Below are 17,500 nucleotides of genomic sequence, written 5' to 3'. Positions count from 1 at the left end.
AAAGGTTAGTTCGTAGTTAACTTGGAGATTTCAGTTATAGAACTTTAAGGTTTCATAATTTGTCGGGGGTGCAAAAAAATCGATTCACATTTGTATCGCGATTCAAGCTCTACAGATTCAAAATTGATTCATAGAATTCAAAAAAATCTTCATTTTTTTGTTTCATAATGGCATGTACACTATCGCATGGGAAAAGTAACTACATTTGCATACTGTGAATTGTTTTTTTAATTGAGAATCATTTTTGAATTGAAATTTGATTTTGAATCAAATGGTGACGTTTTCTAAATTGTGCACCCATAATAATTTTGTATCAATATTCTCAACTTCTTTTCTGTTCTCTGTTATTTCTATCAACCAGGTCAGGCTTTCAAAGCCCACCGGGCCGTTTTGGCTGCCAGCAGCCTCTACTTTCGTGACCTCTTCAGCAGCTCCACCAAGAGCCAGTTTGAGTTGCCCTCCTCAGTCACACCTGCTTGCTTTGAGCAGATCCTCACTTTCTGCTATACAGGGAAGCTAACAATGGCAGCTAGTGAACAGCTGGTGGTCATGTACACAGCTGGCTACCTCCAAATTCAGCATATAGTTGAAAGAGGCATGGACCTAATGTTCAAGGCAAACTCACCTCACTGTGACTCGCAAACAGCAGGGTCTTTAGAGGAAACAGGATCCGAGCCGCAGAGTCCTTGTAATAATGGTAACGGCCTAGCGGTGGCTGCCCTTTTGGGAACCCCGGGCTGGTCTCCATCCCTACTCATGCCACCACGTAAGATTAAACTAGAAGGGGGTGACCCAACACCCTTGACAATACCTTTAATGCAAAGCAAGATTTCTTCTTCGGAGTTTGGGAGTCGTCTGGCGAGGGGCGGTTCACTGTTTTACACGACAGCTGGTGGGACCCCCATCCCCGGTATGCCTCCATATCACCTTCAAGGGGCCGGTGGGGGTGGAGCAGGAGGAGGAGCAGGAGTTGAAAGGTCCAGTCCTGGAGCATCCAGCCTGCCAACCACTGACAGTCCTACATCCTACCAGAATGAGGATGAGGAGTTTGAGGAAGAGCCCTGTGATGGGATCACAGAAGATGCCTACAGTCATCTCTATGGACGTTTAGCTAACCCTTACGGGAGTGAGTATTATGTTTTACTGATGCTTTTATAAGATCTTTGTGAAGTGTGGCAAAGCTTTGGTGTATCTGGAAGCTTTACTTTGGATGTTTTTCATCATTAAAAACTCGTATGTGTATTGTATGTTCTCAGTTATAGTCACAAACTAATATTACATTTGTATCTTATGACAAATGAAATTCAAAAATATTTTATTCCACTACACTAACTATAATCGTATTTACTCTTAACTCAAGTAAATTAAAGTTAAGAAATTTTCATTTCAACCCTGCGTAAATACCCTAAATACCCCGTCAATGCCTTCAAAATCTTTCTAGTCGTGTAAGATCTCAGTAAGTGAGTTGCTTTCCCAATTGCATTTGGCTCAGATGGAGGTAAGTCATTTGGTATCACACCGATCTAAAAGTAAAACGCTGCATGACTTGCAGAAATATAAAGCTACTGATGAATGTAGGGTTTATGGAACATAAGTGCTCCTTGTCCAGACTTGTTACGTATTGTGCAACAAAACTGATACACATTGATTTCATCCCAGTTAACTTTAATCTTTCATTAATCATGTATCCTGAGCATCTTGAAAAAGCAGGATTGTGTGCCTCCAGTGTATGTGTGGGTTCTCTCAGCATAAAGATAGCTTTATGGAGTAATGATTGGAGTGCATCGTGACCAACAACACACTACTTATCAGTGCTACAACAGCTGGTCTCCACTGCCTTTTGTTATAGTTTTCATACTGGGACAGTTTTGCCTACACATGCAGGTGCATATGCTTCAGTATATTTAGTTGTGTTTGCATTCACGCATAAACACAGACCATACACCAATGGAGGACACACTTAAACTCACATGTGGATGTGCACATGCATGCACGCGCTCGCGCACATACACACACACACACACCTTTCATCATTCTTAGCACCCTGCAGCTCAAAGGCATCACACAGGTTTGTCAAACTCTAGAGTTTCAGATATTTATGAAATCCACTCTATCTGCAATCAGTCAGAGCACCCCAGGGTGACATTGTGGGATATTTGAGAACCATGCACATCTTTCGTGTGTGTGTGTGTGTGTGTGTGTGTGTGTGTGTGTGTGTGTGCGTGTGCTGTAAGTGTAAATGCACATGCAAATGTAATAATCCACACTTTTCTGTATACACTATGTGCATGTGGCAATTATTGGACTCATTTCTCCTGTTCTCTATGTGTGAACAGGAGTGTTTGCATATGCATGTGTTTGCATGTGTCTGCAAGTCATCACAGAGGTTAGGGAAAACAATTTTGGGAGTAAGAACACGCAGCTTTGGAAATGTCCCCCTCCAAAACTCAAGTTGCTGATGCAATATCATGACTTTTCTGTGATATTCTTGCAATCCTCTAAAACGTTTACATAAACATATGAGGCTTGTATGAGATTACACCAACCTGCTTTACTAATTACATGTTTAGCCTATATTTCAATTGAGGGCAGAGTGAGTATGGGACGGTCTTTTCTGTAGTTTATAGTCTGATTATTATATTGATGCATACACATTTATCTGTTTCTGTTTTGCTGTGTAAGAAAAAGCTTTCTGAACACGTGTCTGTCCTCGCTTGAATTAATCAGTCCAGGACAAGCCAGAGATGGCAGCGATGCCCTTGGCCTTGGAGAGCCGCAACTGTGTGCTGATCCGCAGGGACCTGGTGGCACTGCCTGCAAGCCTCATCAGCCAGATAGGCTACCGCTGCCACCCTAAGCTCTACACTGAGGGGGACCCGGGGGAGAAGCTGGAATTGGTAGCTGGTAGGCACACACAAACAAACAATTGAACACATGCATCCACTCGCACACATTAACTTGCTCACATTTTATCACATGCACACATATGGAGAATCATTTGCATGCAGTCCGATTGGAACGTATTCATATCTCCACTTTTCTTTTGCACATTTAGATAATTTAAAACTCAATAGTTGGTCAACTTAATCTGACTGACTTCAGTTCAGCTAAAAATTCAGGACATAAGAGAACTCCATTGAATTTTGAAAAAAACCCAACCAACCAAAATCAGTAACTGGGGAAAGAGGCCATTGATTAATGAGGTTACCCACAACCCAGTGGCCCTTACTAATATCCCTTTTATGCAGGAAACACATGTACTCCACCTGCATTTGACTCATATGAGACTGCAGTCAGTGGTTAATCTCTGGTCATCTCTAGCTCCAATATACATTGTGGTAAACCATGTTATTACGATATGTTGGTTTAACTATGTTTAGATGTCAATTACATTCACTTGAATTCTGATCCCTGATGAAAACACCATTTAGTAGTGTCCAAACCACATTCAACCAAACTCTGAATCGCCGCCATAGTGGTTTTGAGCCGCGTGACTTTGGTGATCTCAAAGGGACAAAACAAAGCTGCAGAGTTCCTCTGCAGAGATTGAGGACCGTGACAGAAGGACAACCATCTCTGCAGTATTCATCAATCAGGCGTTTATGGTAGAGTGACTAGATAGAAGTCACTCTGGAGTAAAAAGCATATGACAGCCTGCCGGGAGTTTGGAAAACGGTCCTTTCAAGGCTCTGAGAGCATGAGGAAAAGGATTTTTTTTAGTATGATGAAACAAAAACTGAACTCTTTGGTCTGACTGTCAGATGTTGCTCTTGGCAGTCAGACCATAGACTTTCAAAGAGGCCAGGTATTGTTCAACATGTTGCTAATATAATTCATACAAAGGAGGAGGGCAAAACGTTTAATCAATTTAATATGAAATCTATTCACACAAAAGATAAGAGTCTGAATACTTCCCAGTGAACTTTACAGACAGATGTGATCACGCATGCAGATGCATGTTAGAATCAGTAATGAATCCAAAACTTTCTGAAACAAGAGTTCAAAACGTCACCGAGTGCTCAGATTCAATCAGATGATATTTTTGAAAACCCCCAGTTGAAACGGGTTATTCAGTTCTGTAGTCTGCAAGTAACATACAGAACACAATGCTGTGAAAGAGATGGTTTTGAAAAGAAAGCAAAAAACAATTAATAGTGTGCTGTTTATGACCTTCAACTTCTATTCCTCTCCTAATTTCTGATGCTTTGTACAGCTGAGGCTTTGTTTAACTGCATTAAAGATCTCCTTGAACATGAATTTCAAAAAAATAAAAAGATGAACTGACAATTGGGCCAACGAGAGAAAGGATAAAGCACTAGAGTCTGCAAAGATAAATGGTTTGTAAAATGAACAAAAAAAGTTTTCTCAGCAAATCCTTTTTTTTTTCTAAACTGGCAGGTACACAGGTGTTCATGACCCGAGGACAGCTGATGAATTGTCATCTATGTGCTGGTATCAAACACAAAGTCTTGCTTCGCCGTCTGCTAGCCACGTTCTTTGATAGGTGAGTATAAAGACATGCACACCTAAGCAGAACAGTTTGTGTGATACTATAAGGGCCTACTGTAAGATTTGAGTTCTTTGTATGACTTTGAACACTACGGCTGTCGTCTCAAACCAACTTTCACACTCCATCTGTGGCCATGTTGTGCAATGCCTCTGTTGTGTGTTCCCATGTTTATCTATTGCATGTGCCTGTTGCTGACTCTGCCCCCTGGTGTTGACTCTGTATCCCTGCAGAAACACTTTAGCCAATAGCTGCGGGACAGGTATCCGTTCTTCAACTAGTGACCCCAGTAGGAAACCCCTGGACAGCAGGGTCCTCAACGCTGTCAAACGTAGGTTTATTGTCCAAATCATTAAATATGTGTGATCGAATTTTAAAAGAGAACAATTTGTCCAGATTGACGTTGTTGTTTTTTCTCTTTTGCAGTCTACTGTCAAAATTTCAACCCTAACTTCAAGGAGAGTGAAATGAATGTGATTGCTGCTGACATGTGCACAAATGCAAGGCGTGTCCGCAAGCGATGGTTGCCCAAGATCAAATCCATGCTGCCTGATGGCATGGAGGTGTACCGTGCAGGAATGGGCATGGGTGCTGCTGTGGGTCTGGGCCTGGCACTGGGTGCCTCTCAACCAGGAGTACCCCTCCCCTTTGAGCCTGAGTTCAAGGCGCTAGAGCAAAGGTTGTATCCAGATCGTAAGAACCCTCTCAGGACTCACCCACCACTGACAGAGGGTAGCCCTGGCCCGGGGGCAGCTGCAGCAGAGGCAGAAGGTGAAGGAGTAGTCCAGGAGGAACAGGAGGAAGAGGAAGATGAATCTGGGTTAGAAGGTGTAGACGGATCACTGGGGGCGCCAACTTTGATCCCAGGAGCTGAGGCAGGCAATAGTGGTGACACGCCGCCTGAGCAGGAAGTGGAAGGTTTTGGACAAGGTTTGAGGGTGAACGGACAGTGAATGTCCCTTTGGGCTGCCTCTGACATTGTGAAATCTGTATAACACCGCATTTTCTTTTGCTTGCTCTCTAACTCTAACATCTCGTCTACCACTTTTTCTTCTCCTCTGTGCTTCCTCGACAGGAATTTTTCAGCACAATAAGCTGCGCTCGTAGATCTAACTATACTGGAATTTGTAACACATGCATGTGCACATATGTGCTTGTGTGCACGCATACTTACTGCTAGTGGAAATAGATCACTCATAGTAGCAGTAGACACAGGCATGGCATTAGCACAATAAGAAAATCAACCCTTTCTGCTCCAACCTTTTCTTAGTATATTCAGTATTTACTTAGGATGAATTCACAAAGAATGGATTGCAGCCGCAGCACAGTTTGGGGTGCCTTTCACCCTTTAACCGGTGCTTTTATCAATTACACAATTTCTGTCTGTTGTATTAAGGCAGGTTTAGTGACTGCAAAAGCCACGCAATCCCTTTTTTGAATTTGCCCATTAGTATTTTGGCACCCGCAGCAATAATACAAAGGTCTGATAGCAGAACAACTGGCTGCAATGATTTACCATATTTCATTGCAAAACAAAAGAAACTGCTGCTTTGCAAGTACTTTATTGAGTGTGGTATTATGGTCTGTAAAATGATGTAAAAATCTGAAAATACCCCGTTTACCCCATTAAATAGTCTGCTTATTTTGCTGTATGATAAATATGTATAAATATACAGTATATAACGAAGAATGTATTATAACTAAAGGTCAAGTAGTGCCATGATACAGAACAATTTTCCTTTCAAACATTACGTCACTTTTTAGGATAAAGACGAGGAAAACTTTTTCTGCTAAAGACTTCTCAACAATCCTACAAATAATCTATTACATGGCGTTGTGTTTTCATGCATATTTGCCCGGGACAAATTGGGTTAAGTTGTCAATGTGATGCCTGTGTCTGCTCCAGACCGCCCCTCCCAACTACACACACATACAGATCCACACACACGTGCACACATTTCTCACCTTATGATACTTGGCCTTTAATAGCTGCACCGATGTATTAAAAATACATTGTCCAAAAGAAATGTAACAACGCTTTTTATCTTTGAAAAAATCCTTTTGAATTACATCATTCTGTCTTGGTGATACAGAGAGACATGAACAAGAACATGCACTAAAATCCCAGCTTGCATGCATGAATACAAACAATGAATACAGAGAATCATTAAAAACAACAAGCCACAAACCTGCATCTAAATAAGAAAACAGCTACTGTTGCCTCGAGATATGCCATTAAAGAACTTTTTTTCCACTTCTCACTGGGATCTGACATCAGTCTGACACATGCTAGAACTGACTTGGTATCGACTGCGTTTGACACAGTACCAATCGGATTTTCTTTTTTAACTATGGATCGTGCTGTCACCATGAGTAGAGGAGACTGAATGTATGGAGTGGTAAGAGGAAGTGCACTACACTGAGTGGTAGAAGAAAGAAGCACTGTTTCACTTTGATGTGATGGTGTGATTGGCACCAAGACTACATAGTCCTGCTTCCATCCTGTTTATTTTTTCTGGGCGGGTTGGGGGGTAAATTATTGAATAAAACTTGTAAGAGCAATTTCTGCTGGCTTATTGAATTTGCACTCAAAAATGTTAACGGGTGGGAAAACTAAGGAGTTTGGCAATATGTGACTGTACTAAAGACTGAGAATGTTCTCCACATCCCCCTGATTGTTTATTTGATGGGGAGATTTTGGTTTTAGAAATGAAAAATTTGGTCCTTGTGAAGATAACTATTTCAAAATTTTGGAAGGGGCGAAGTGAGGCAATGTCAAACAGGGACTTAAACCTCTATTTGTCATACTCATTTTCTTTTTTGATATCTGTTTTCATGCTTTCTGCCATGCATAGGGACACAGTCCAGACAGCATTCCTTTCCTGTTTTGTGCATTGATTTTAAGAGATACATGTATGTTTTTCAAACGCACATTTAATCACATGGTGTTATGGCAAAATTAATCAGACTTTTTCCACTGCAAAGAATTATAGCGTAAGCTAACAACCAAGCAAAAATATACAGTATATGCCCCTGATATATTTGATCTGTTTGTTTATGCTTCAGTGCTGGGCCACCTTAAAGGTTTTAATCTTGTTTTTGATTCTCTAGGAGAAGCTTTAAGATGGTCCTGCCCAAGAAACACAGGGTTATAATTGCACTAGGTAATAATAATAATGACGTTTACAGTATCTAGTTTTTTTTCTTTTGGAAGAAATGTGATCCACGATAAAACAAGGCTGTGATAGAATGGCTGATGTGAAGAATGAATGTAAACTGTAGCACTGCTTTGCCGAAGGGTCCAAGCCTTGATTGAATATAGTCAAAAATGGTCAAGACTCGCTTTTTTCTCAATTGTAAACTCATACTCATACTAAAAAAAAATGGGCCGTAATATAGCATTATGATGATGTTCAAACCTAAAGCTTTAGTGATTTAGGGATTTTTAAACTGGTCTTCCAAATTTGTAAACACCAGGGAGTATTTTGAAAACTGAGCGAGGTTCGAGTACAGGCTTTTATAACTCTATTGTTTATTCTATTTTTATCCCAACGAGCTCCTCATTTTTTAGATATTTTGATAGTTATGTTTGTCTCTAATGTTGAAATGACATATATACGTATGTGTTCACAAAACAGAGAGATCATGACATTTTCTTTATAGACTTCACAAATAATTTATTTATCTCACTTTTAATTTATTAAGATTCAGTTCCTAAAGTGGTTCTTGTAAGAAAAATAAAGATATTCAGTTGTTTATTGGAACCACTACCTTAACTACTGGAGTTTATGCAAGGGTCGCCTGCACTTCTGATTTTGTCAACAGTCTTCCACAAATGTATGTAATTAAAGTAAACTAGATTCACAGTTATTACCTTAGATCACTAAATTAATTAGCCTGCCCCCCAAACAATTTAAACGTGTACTCCAGTGTTAAACTGTGCACTAAGTATGTTTATGCCATTTTTGTCTTTGTATTTTCATGCACAATAAATCTATGCTATAAGTTCTATTTTCAAACAAACAGATTTTTTGCATGGCCACGACTTTAACTGAGAGAAATTTGATGAAACGTTGATATACTCCACTGGTAAAAGGGGTGTGGAGCAGTGCCTTGGACTGTGTGGATGTGGATGTTGTGATGTGAACCTTTATGTTTATAGACGAACAAGACAGAGTACCTGTGAGGGCTAGGATGCAGTGATTGTTTTTTTCCTTTACTAAAATTGGGCTCCAAGCATTTTTGCTCAGTATAATGTATTTCATATTTAATTTACTGATGATCTTCTTACTGTTTGTTTGCTATCATCTCATTCTTTAAGGAGATTGTATGCACCTGCCCAATTCAGTTAAACCCATAACAGATGGCACTTAAATGCATTCAAAAGCTATTCAGCTGGATGGATGGATCCCCTGGACTGACATCCTCACATTATTTATACGATTGACAGACATAAATATAATATAATGCATATGTATATGTGTGTATATATATACATATACATATACATATATATGTATATGTATATGTATATATATATATATATATATATATATATGTATGTGTATATGTAAATTACAATTTCCTTGTTCACATTTAAGATAAGGCTTTTGGGAGACTTCACTTTGGAATAGTCTTCCTCACAAAACAATCCCACATAAACATTTTACATTTATTTTCCTTGATGCATTCACATTTCAGCTTCTCCACTGTTTGTCTGCCTTATTTCAAAATATGTTTCACTCTGTCCTGGCCAAACAAATACATACATTTTTGAGGAAATACTATATCTTGCTTCCCTTCTGCTTCGGGTCTTTTTTTGTATTTCTTGGGCAGGGTAAATTTGAACATGAATGGTGTTGCACTATAAACTGAGATATTCTCAGAGAATGTCATGGCTAATCCTAATGGAGAATGAGCAGTTTGATGTGGCTGGAAGAAAAAAAGTCCTGTAAAATGTATGTAATGTTATGTATTTCACATATATCTTTAATTGAAAGCGGTATCTCCTTCACAGCAAACTGTGTAGTTAAGATTGTTTTTATGTTTTAATTAATGACATAAATTTGTCTTTTGCAATATCTGCCATTCACCTGGTGGATCATTGAAAAAGACAAGAAAAGAGATTGGATGGGGGTTGTTAGTTGAAAGAACCAGTTTTTACAACCATTTCATTTTCAAATAAATTGTTACTTACTTTCTACATGGTCCCCCATTACTGTAAAACTGATAGGCACAGTAGTTTGTGTTCCATTGAGTGGTTTGTCCTGAAAACAATACATTTATATGCAAAGAGACACTTGTATCATAAAATGCATGCCATTCAGACACTCACTCTAACCCAATGAAACCTCTGATCTTTATGTAACATGTATTTTATGCTGAATAACTGTTGTCACTGTTAGCAAACAAAGACTCTTGCAATGAGTAGGGTTGTATATTTTATTACACACCCTGGCCTTTTATTGAATGTTTGTGACAAGTTTAATCTAGTATAGTAATAACAGAAAAGTAGTGCTAAAGAGTGGAATACGTAAACTAACTACCCAGTTGAACCTTCAGCATAAAATGCACTAAAAGTTTTTATGTGTATGTATGTGTCCTTGAACATAATGCCAGCACTTTAGAACTACTTAGAAAAATAAGAGAAAAGAGTAACCGAGGGTTTGGCGAATGAGTAGAAAACGCAACTTTTAAAGCCATGTGTTCAGAGCGCTGACAATCAGAAGGGATGAGACCCAAAGTGCATTATGGGAGATCTGACATGACTTGCTGTGCTCTTGTTATTTGCTTTGTCTTTCTCCAGCTTGCTTTGATCTGTGCTAGCTTACTTTCCAGAGTGGAGGGACATGGTGTTATTAACTCTAGCCTTCTTGGTTATAAATGTGTGTCTCTGCAACAAGGACTGACTGAAATTTGACTGATACCTTGGTGCTTCGTGAAAAGTGCTGTCCCATGTTGACATGGACCATATCTGCAATGCTCTGGTAAGCTTGGGCCAAACTTGGTCCTAAGTCTGGGCTTATTAACCTCTCAATGTCCATATGACAAAAAAGGATCTTATCATGCAACCCTACACTTTGATTATGGTAACATTCTTCACTATCAACAGGGCTTGGACCAGGCAAACTGGGATGGGACAATTTCAGTATTGATACTGCTTTATGTTTCAAATGAAAAATGTTAAAATGTTTATGCACCTTCTGACTCAAGCATCAATAATATATACAACACAAATGCAAGTTGCCACTTTTGATGTTGCATAAGAATCTACCTTTCATTCCCATCATTGTATTTGCCATCACCAGTTTCAGTTGTGTAGTCCAAGAGTACCTGATTTCTTTAAATGCAATACAGAAAAATCTGCTTTCTAATAAAAGTCCTTACTTCACCATACACTGCCCTCCTCTCTTTTGTCTCTGTTGCTATCAGCTTGTTTCTATAAGATAGCTGTGTACCTTCAAGGATTTCCCCAGTGCTAACCCAAATACCCATTACACAAGAGAATCATTTCATTAGGATTTCACTCCAAGAAAGCTTATTTGAGAAGTTCTTGCAAGTTGTGATGTATTGTAGAAATTCATTACATTCGGATTCATATGAAATATAGCAGGACATCGTCAATATGCAGGGCAATCACACCTTATCTTATCAAATGTTTATATGAGCATGTCGTGTTCTCAGGAATGGACTGTATCAGGCTATTGCTACAGTCATGTGCTCTGGCATCAATTTGTCATCCTACGTAGCTATGACGTTTTTCATGGCAAAATCGCGCGGTGTGCTTCTGACAGACTAATGTGGCTCACCAGAAATTTGTCTCAGATACAAACAAGGAAGTTATAAACTAATACAACAGATCGCCTGGAAAAGCAACAGCCTTGGTGCTTTAAAATGAGTGACGAAGCAGACTCCCCTCCTGAGAGGGAAATGAAGGTATGCTGTTATATACAAGTTGTGTTGACAGGTTAGCATGTGTGAGCTAATGTTTGCTAGCACTGTGTTTAATCTTAAATGGTTCTGGCTAGCTTAGCTGGTCGGGTTTAAGTTGTTGCTTAGTTAACCGTAACCCATAAACATTTCAGTTACAGAGTCCTATATACAAAAATAGCAGTTAGATGCCAAGTTAAGAGTTTAAAAGTCTGGGAAGAAAAAGCTGTTACAGCAACTTTTATCTTCTCAGTTTGTAGCCAGCTACTTATGCTAGCACGGTAGCTATTAGCACATTAGCTAAAACTACATCATAAAACGTTGTACTCCCAGAGAGTTAAATGTTATCTTGAGGTTATGTTAATAAACAACATCCTATGTGTGAAATAAAGTCATTAAATACGTGTCACTTCAATACATTTGCTGGAACGTTACCGACACATCTTAGCATCATTAGCGTTAGCTAACGTGACGTGACTGCACAGCATGTTGGCTATCAACTAAGGTTTTAACTTTTCATTTTGAGGCTTTGCGTGACTTGTGTTGGTAACAACTAGCTAGTCATGTTAGTAGACAGAGACTTGCTTAAGATACATGGCAAGCATGCGCCTAATGTTACTCGCAGTTAACAAAAGTGGCTGTTGGATTATACTGCTGTGCGCATGTATCTAACGCTAGCACTATTGACAATAGATTCTTGTTTTTCTTTCCCATAACTGCTCAGCCTGAAGTAACAAGCAGTGCTTGTCTTTCTTTTTCAGGACTTTCAGTTTCGTCAGATGAAGAAAACAAGAGTCTTTAACCCTGCTGAAGATTTGCCCAAAGAAAGAACTAGTCTGCTTACCATCTCTAACAAATTTGGTTTAACTTTTGTAGGACTCCATAAAACATTCAAAGTTTACCTAACTCAAGACATTCTGTCTGATAAATTTGACGGTAACACCAACGAAATAGGTATGAATATAACCGATAAACTGAGTTTTGCACTACATTGTCATAATTTGTTTTTGTCCATTCATGTCTCTTACTCATATTTCCCTCCAATTTTCCACTTTGATCTAGTTGAGGGGACAGCAGCATTAGCGGAGGTTAATGTGGATCTGGCTCTGCACCACTTGGCTCTCAGTTGTGATGAACTTACTTTATCAGTATGTGGCATGACTGAGGAGGCGGGTTTGTCCATCACATTCTATGATGTCCGCACCTTCATGAACAAGGTGACTACTTTAGTCTGTCAATTTAATGTGCCAGTGTATTAGAAATACATCACGCTTAAGCAGACTACGCATGGGCATAGTCTGCATGCAACAAACAGTCAAATTATTATTGGAAGATAGTACATAATAAAATCATTTCATGGAAATTTAATTAATTTCAATATTAACAAATTTCAGTTCAAATGTGATTGCTTCTCATGACCAGATATGTACTGTAGGTATTAATTTATGCATTTGAGTTGTTGATTTTTTTTTTTTAACTTTTCTTTATGCCCAATAGGCAAGACCACAGAAGCTACCTTTTGCATCCCTGCTGCCAGCAGTACACCCTGGCAGTTTAGTGCAAGACCTGAAGTGGAATCCTGGACAGGCATCCATGTTGGCTGTCTGTCTGTCTGACGGCCGTATGATGATTTTGGATGTTACTGACAATGTCAAAGTTCAGGCCGAGCTACCTGCTTCAAGTGGCATTACATGTCGTGAGTGAGACTCTGCGCATAATAGTTAAGTTCATTTGTCTTCTAAATCTCTATTGTGGCTCAATTTTAGCTCATGTACTCTGTTTCCCACAGTTTGCTGGAGTCCAAAAGGAAAACAAGTTGCTGCAGGAAAAATGAATTCCACAGTCAGTCAGTATACACCAGTAAGGGAACCTTATTCACCGTAATTAAAAATAAAACACATAGTTGCTCCCTCAGAGCTGCTGCATCCAATGACTGAGAAGATGAATAACTGATTTTCTCCTCGGTTGAAAAGGCACTAGAAGAAAAGAAAGTGATCCCATGTCCACACTTCTATACCTCTGATGAACCTGTCAAAGGTGAGGCAAATCTTATACCGATTAAATTGAATGAGATGATCTGTACACCATATACTGAGCTGGATTATTAATAACATAAGACAGAATTTATCACCAATATATTACATTTTCTAATTTAGTTTTATTTTCATAACTGTGTTTAAATCCCATCTGCAGTTAATGCCTCTCTTTCCATTGTCTCTCACAGTTCTGGATGTGCTGTGGCTGAGAACCTTTGTGTTTGCAGTGGTATATGCTGCTGCAGATGGCTCCCTTGAGACCCCTCCTGAACTAGTGTTGATTTCCCTTCCTGTGAGTACACCCTACATCCATAGTTCACTGAATTTACCTATTCACATTTGGATGATTGTCATCTTGCACCCCTTCAGTCTTCAATGCTGTCTAAATCTTTGCCTCAGTAGATCAATTTAACCATATATTTAGTTTTAAATTCACATGAATCTTACATGTTTTTTTGAAGCTATGTCCGCCACATGACCACAACAACAAGGTGAAGAAACAAATGCTACATTTGATTCTCTTCCAGATTACATATTGAAGCTTTTTTAAGGCCACATGCTTAGTGGTGTTACCATAATTGTTTGAAGTGGCTCTGTAGTTACATAGAGGCTCCTACTGCAGCTCCCATGCGCCTCCTTATGTATTATTATTTGAGTAGAATTCTTCATGTAAGTGACCACTAAGCCATACAGTATTAGGCTTTTGTTGTTGGTTCCATACTGAGCTACTGAGGTTACTTCTTGTCACACATTTCCTTGTTCATACACCACCTGTCACATAAAATGAAAATTGAAATTACAGCTGGGCAGCATGTACTTCTCAGTCTTTTTCTGGTAAAATTATAAATTATTAACTAAAATATGCTTCCACCACACAGAATTTTAATCAGTTGTTCCAACTTGTTAATGTACCATAACCAAATGTGTTAAATTGTGATTTGTTTTATTTTTGTAGAAGAAGGATGAGAAGGTGGACATAAAGTATTTGAACTTTAGTGACTCAGTGTACGGAAGCTGCACTGAGCGACAACACCACTACTTTCTTAGCCATGTAGAGGACTGGTAAGAATTATCATGATTTACAGGCATGGATGGTATAGGAGGCACCCAAAAGCATTATACCTGTTTACAATGTCAAACTCAAGTTTGATTTATTTCAATGTCATGTTAAATTGGTGTAATGTTTTGCTTTTCCTCATTGTTTATTTCATCCAGGGACCTTGTGTTTGCGGCATCTGCAGCTTCTATTGAAGTCAGCGTCATAGCCGCCAGAGAGGACAAGGTACATGATCATGTGAAAAGCTGAAGATGTTATCGGCATCATTTAAATTTATTTTAAAGTTTGACTTTAAATGACACACTGTTTTGATTGAATACAGAAATGAAAGGTGTCTCTTGTGATGATTGATTTCCATTTAAATTGCAGGAGAGAAGTAAACTATCGGTATGGTAAAGTACCAGGGACATTTCATAACTGTTCTACCTAAAGCCAAATTCTCTTGACGACAGTTAGGCCAGTTTGTGGATGTGCTGAAGTTTTTCAATTAGCGTTGATCTAAGCTACAACTGATTACATGAAGAAGAAAACAGATTGTATTCTGATCTTTTAACTGAGCTTTGATTTACAGTTTGAATGCTTACTGAATGGTGTGAGGACATTTCTGTAGCCTGTGATGAGCATGACTGATTGTTGGCCTTTTTAGCTCTGGGAGCTTTGGATCCTGGAAGATGCGAGTAGGGCTGAGCTTCCAGTGACTGACACAAATGAAGATACTCTGCCCCTTGGCTTAGCCATAGACTACACCAGCCAGCAGGATATCTACATCAGTAAGTGGAATTTGGCTTTCTGTGTACTTCCTCTCTTCTCCTGTCTGACCACAGATTTCACCACATCTACTCAATACAACTACACTTACCCTAATGTTTGCTGTTAAATTCTCTTCAGCAAAGGGGCCCCTCAAAGATGGTTGTCAGTTGACCTATTAACACCAACTTGCAGCCAAGTAAAGTCTTTTTCACAGTCACTTTTCATAAAACAAAAAACAAGTTAGGCATTACTTTCCTATTAAAGAAATGGGGATTTTTATTGAAGGTCAAATTTTGGTTTATCACAAATATGTTGTTTAATCAGTCTTGTGATAACTATTAAATTATAAAATAAAGCTGAGGTAGATTTCTTTTAGGGCTGAACGATATTATATTTTAGCATCAACATCACAATGTGCACATGCGCAATAGTCACATCGCAGGACGTTGTGATGTTGACGCTAAAAAATAACAACCACAAAAAATTACGTATTAAAATAATAGATAAATCAGGAACAACTTTCATTTCATTCCATCACTGTGCAATATTATTTATTGAGTGTTAACACTTACCTATGCTTATTCAAGCTGATTTATATATGTATACTTGACAGTCACTACACTTTATATCTTTGACTTTATATTTTTGATATTTTATACTGTTATATTCTTATATTTTTTTTGTGTCAACACTGCAAAGGGATTGCTTTAATCTCGTTGCACAAGTACCGTGTACTTGTGTATAATGACAATAAAGGCATTCTATTCTATTCTATAACTTGACAGTGTCCAGCCACCCCTTCCCACTCAAGTGTAGTGCCACTTAGATGCGCTAAAGACTATTGCCTGCATAGTGAACCTTGACCGTTCATCTTTTCCATAAATGATATCATTGGTCTCCAGATCTTTTTAAATTCCTCCAGCCTAGCCTTAAGAATATAACAAATCCTTTCCAGGGTATCAGTCAGTGTCGCAATCCAAACTTTAAAATTCATTACCTCTTCGCTCTGAGGAGGCCATAGGACAGGAGATGGTACTGTGCAGTCTGTAGTTTTTTTAAGTGTTCTGAAGCACCCAGTATAACCCAAAGTGGGTCTGGTCTTGATTTGAACTTTCAAAACCTGTGAATAGAACGGAAATATTGCCACCCAGAATTCCTGTAGCTTAGGGCATAGTGCATAACTGTAATAAATCTACATCCGCTTGGTTACATTCTTCACAAATTGGGGACACATCTGGGAAAATTTTTATGTAACTTCAGTTTGGAAATGGCTCAAACTGTGTCTTGGCATTAAGGGAGCACATATTGACATATTTCAGACATTTGTCCTCTGCTATTTCCATCCCTAATCCTTTTTCCCAGTCCTTTTTTATACCCTCCATATTTACTTGCTCATGGTCTTGTGAACATGAAAATTGCATGTTTTTCTACTAAACAGCCTCTGAGACATTGGTCCAGTTTATCAGCGGTAGCAGTCTAAAAATTGTCCAGATGAGTCTTCACAAAATGTCTGATCTGTAGGTATCTAAATAAATCTTTGACAGTCCATATTTCTCCTCAAGCTACTGGAGAGACGCAAACACACCCTGAATGTATAAATCCGCAACACAGCAGAGTCCAAACTCTTTCCATTGATCAAAGGCTCCATCCTTAATTGAAGGAATAAATGACGGAAATGCTGAAAATAGCAGTGTAAAGTACAAAGCTCTAAGCTTGAAATGTTTTGCTATTTGTTTCCAGATCTGAATGGTGCTATGAATAATCGAATTATAATAATTTTTTGAGACGAATTGGAGACATTTGGAAAGCCCCAATTGAGTAGGGAAGACAATCCTCCCGTCCCAGTTCCAGCCAGCTGGAGAGCACAGTAGTCTCACATCCAGCCAGTAGGAGGCGCAACACATGCTTGCCGCCCAGTAATAACGCTTAAAATCCGAAAGGGCCAGCCCACCACTCGTCTTACGCTCGCACAGATGCCCCTTCCTTATCCTCTGGGATTTATTGTTCCATATAAATGGAATTCTATTTTTTTCAAATGGTTTTAGTAAGGTATATAGGTAGATTTTGAAAGAGGTATAGCAATTGAGGGAGACAGACCATCTTACTCATGTTTACTCTGCCAATCAAGGATATTGGGGTAGTGTTTTTCAAAACTTAAATTTAGGGCTGCACGATTATGGTCAAAATGATAATCATGATTATTTTGATCAATATTGAGAT

General features: G+C 38.9%; 2 protein-coding genes across 9 annotated transcripts in view; both read left to right on the top strand.

Moving 5' to 3' along the window:
• The window catches only part of nacc2 (NACC family member 2), a 28,457-nt gene extending 20,182 nt beyond the window's left edge, over nt 1-8,275 (top strand). For all 3 annotated transcript variants that reach the window (XM_032539953.1, XM_032539954.1, XM_032539955.1), the window contains 6 exons: nt 1-4; nt 362-1,126; nt 2,728-2,904; nt 4,399-4,504; nt 4,741-4,838; nt 4,934-8,275. The exon at nt 1-4 is cut by the window's left edge and continues 178 nt beyond it. In XM_032539953.1, coding sequence (XP_032395844.1) covers nt 1-4; nt 362-1,126; nt 2,728-2,904; nt 4,399-4,504; nt 4,741-4,838; nt 4,934-5,460 — 1,677 coding nt within the window. In that variant the 3' untranslated portion in view covers nt 5,461-8,275. The remainder of the gene's footprint in view (nt 5-361; nt 1,127-2,727; nt 2,905-4,398; nt 4,505-4,740; nt 4,839-4,933) is intronic.
• A 2,923-nt stretch (nt 8,276-11,198) lies between these two features.
• The window catches only part of nup214 (nucleoporin 214), a 40,134-nt gene continuing 33,832 nt past the window's right edge, over nt 11,199-17,500 (top strand). For all 6 annotated transcript variants that reach the window (XM_032539894.1, XM_032539895.1, XM_032539891.1 and 3 more), the window contains exons 1-10: nt 11,199-11,443; nt 12,199-12,391; nt 12,500-12,654; nt 12,935-13,133; nt 13,227-13,297; nt 13,411-13,474; nt 13,662-13,765; nt 14,429-14,535; nt 14,689-14,755; nt 15,177-15,300. In XM_032539894.1, the coding sequence (XP_032395785.1) occupies nt 11,402-11,443; nt 12,199-12,391; nt 12,500-12,654; nt 12,935-13,133; nt 13,227-13,297; nt 13,411-13,474; nt 13,662-13,765; nt 14,429-14,535; nt 14,689-14,755; nt 15,177-15,300 (1,126 nt within the window). In that variant the 5' untranslated portion in view covers nt 11,199-11,401. The remainder of the gene's footprint in view (nt 11,444-12,198; nt 12,392-12,499; nt 12,655-12,934; nt 13,134-13,226; nt 13,298-13,410; nt 13,475-13,661; nt 13,766-14,428; nt 14,536-14,688; nt 14,756-15,176; nt 15,301-17,500) is intronic.

The sequence above is a fragment of the Etheostoma spectabile genome, chromosome 16, assembly GCF_008692095.1.
Source record: "Etheostoma spectabile isolate EspeVRDwgs_2016 chromosome 16, UIUC_Espe_1.0, whole genome shotgun sequence".
Lineage (NCBI taxonomy): Eukaryota > Metazoa > Chordata > Actinopteri > Perciformes > Percidae > Etheostoma > Etheostoma spectabile.
The sequence above is the reverse complement of the archived record's forward strand: the minus strand, read 5'-3'. Positions and strand labels throughout refer to the sequence as shown.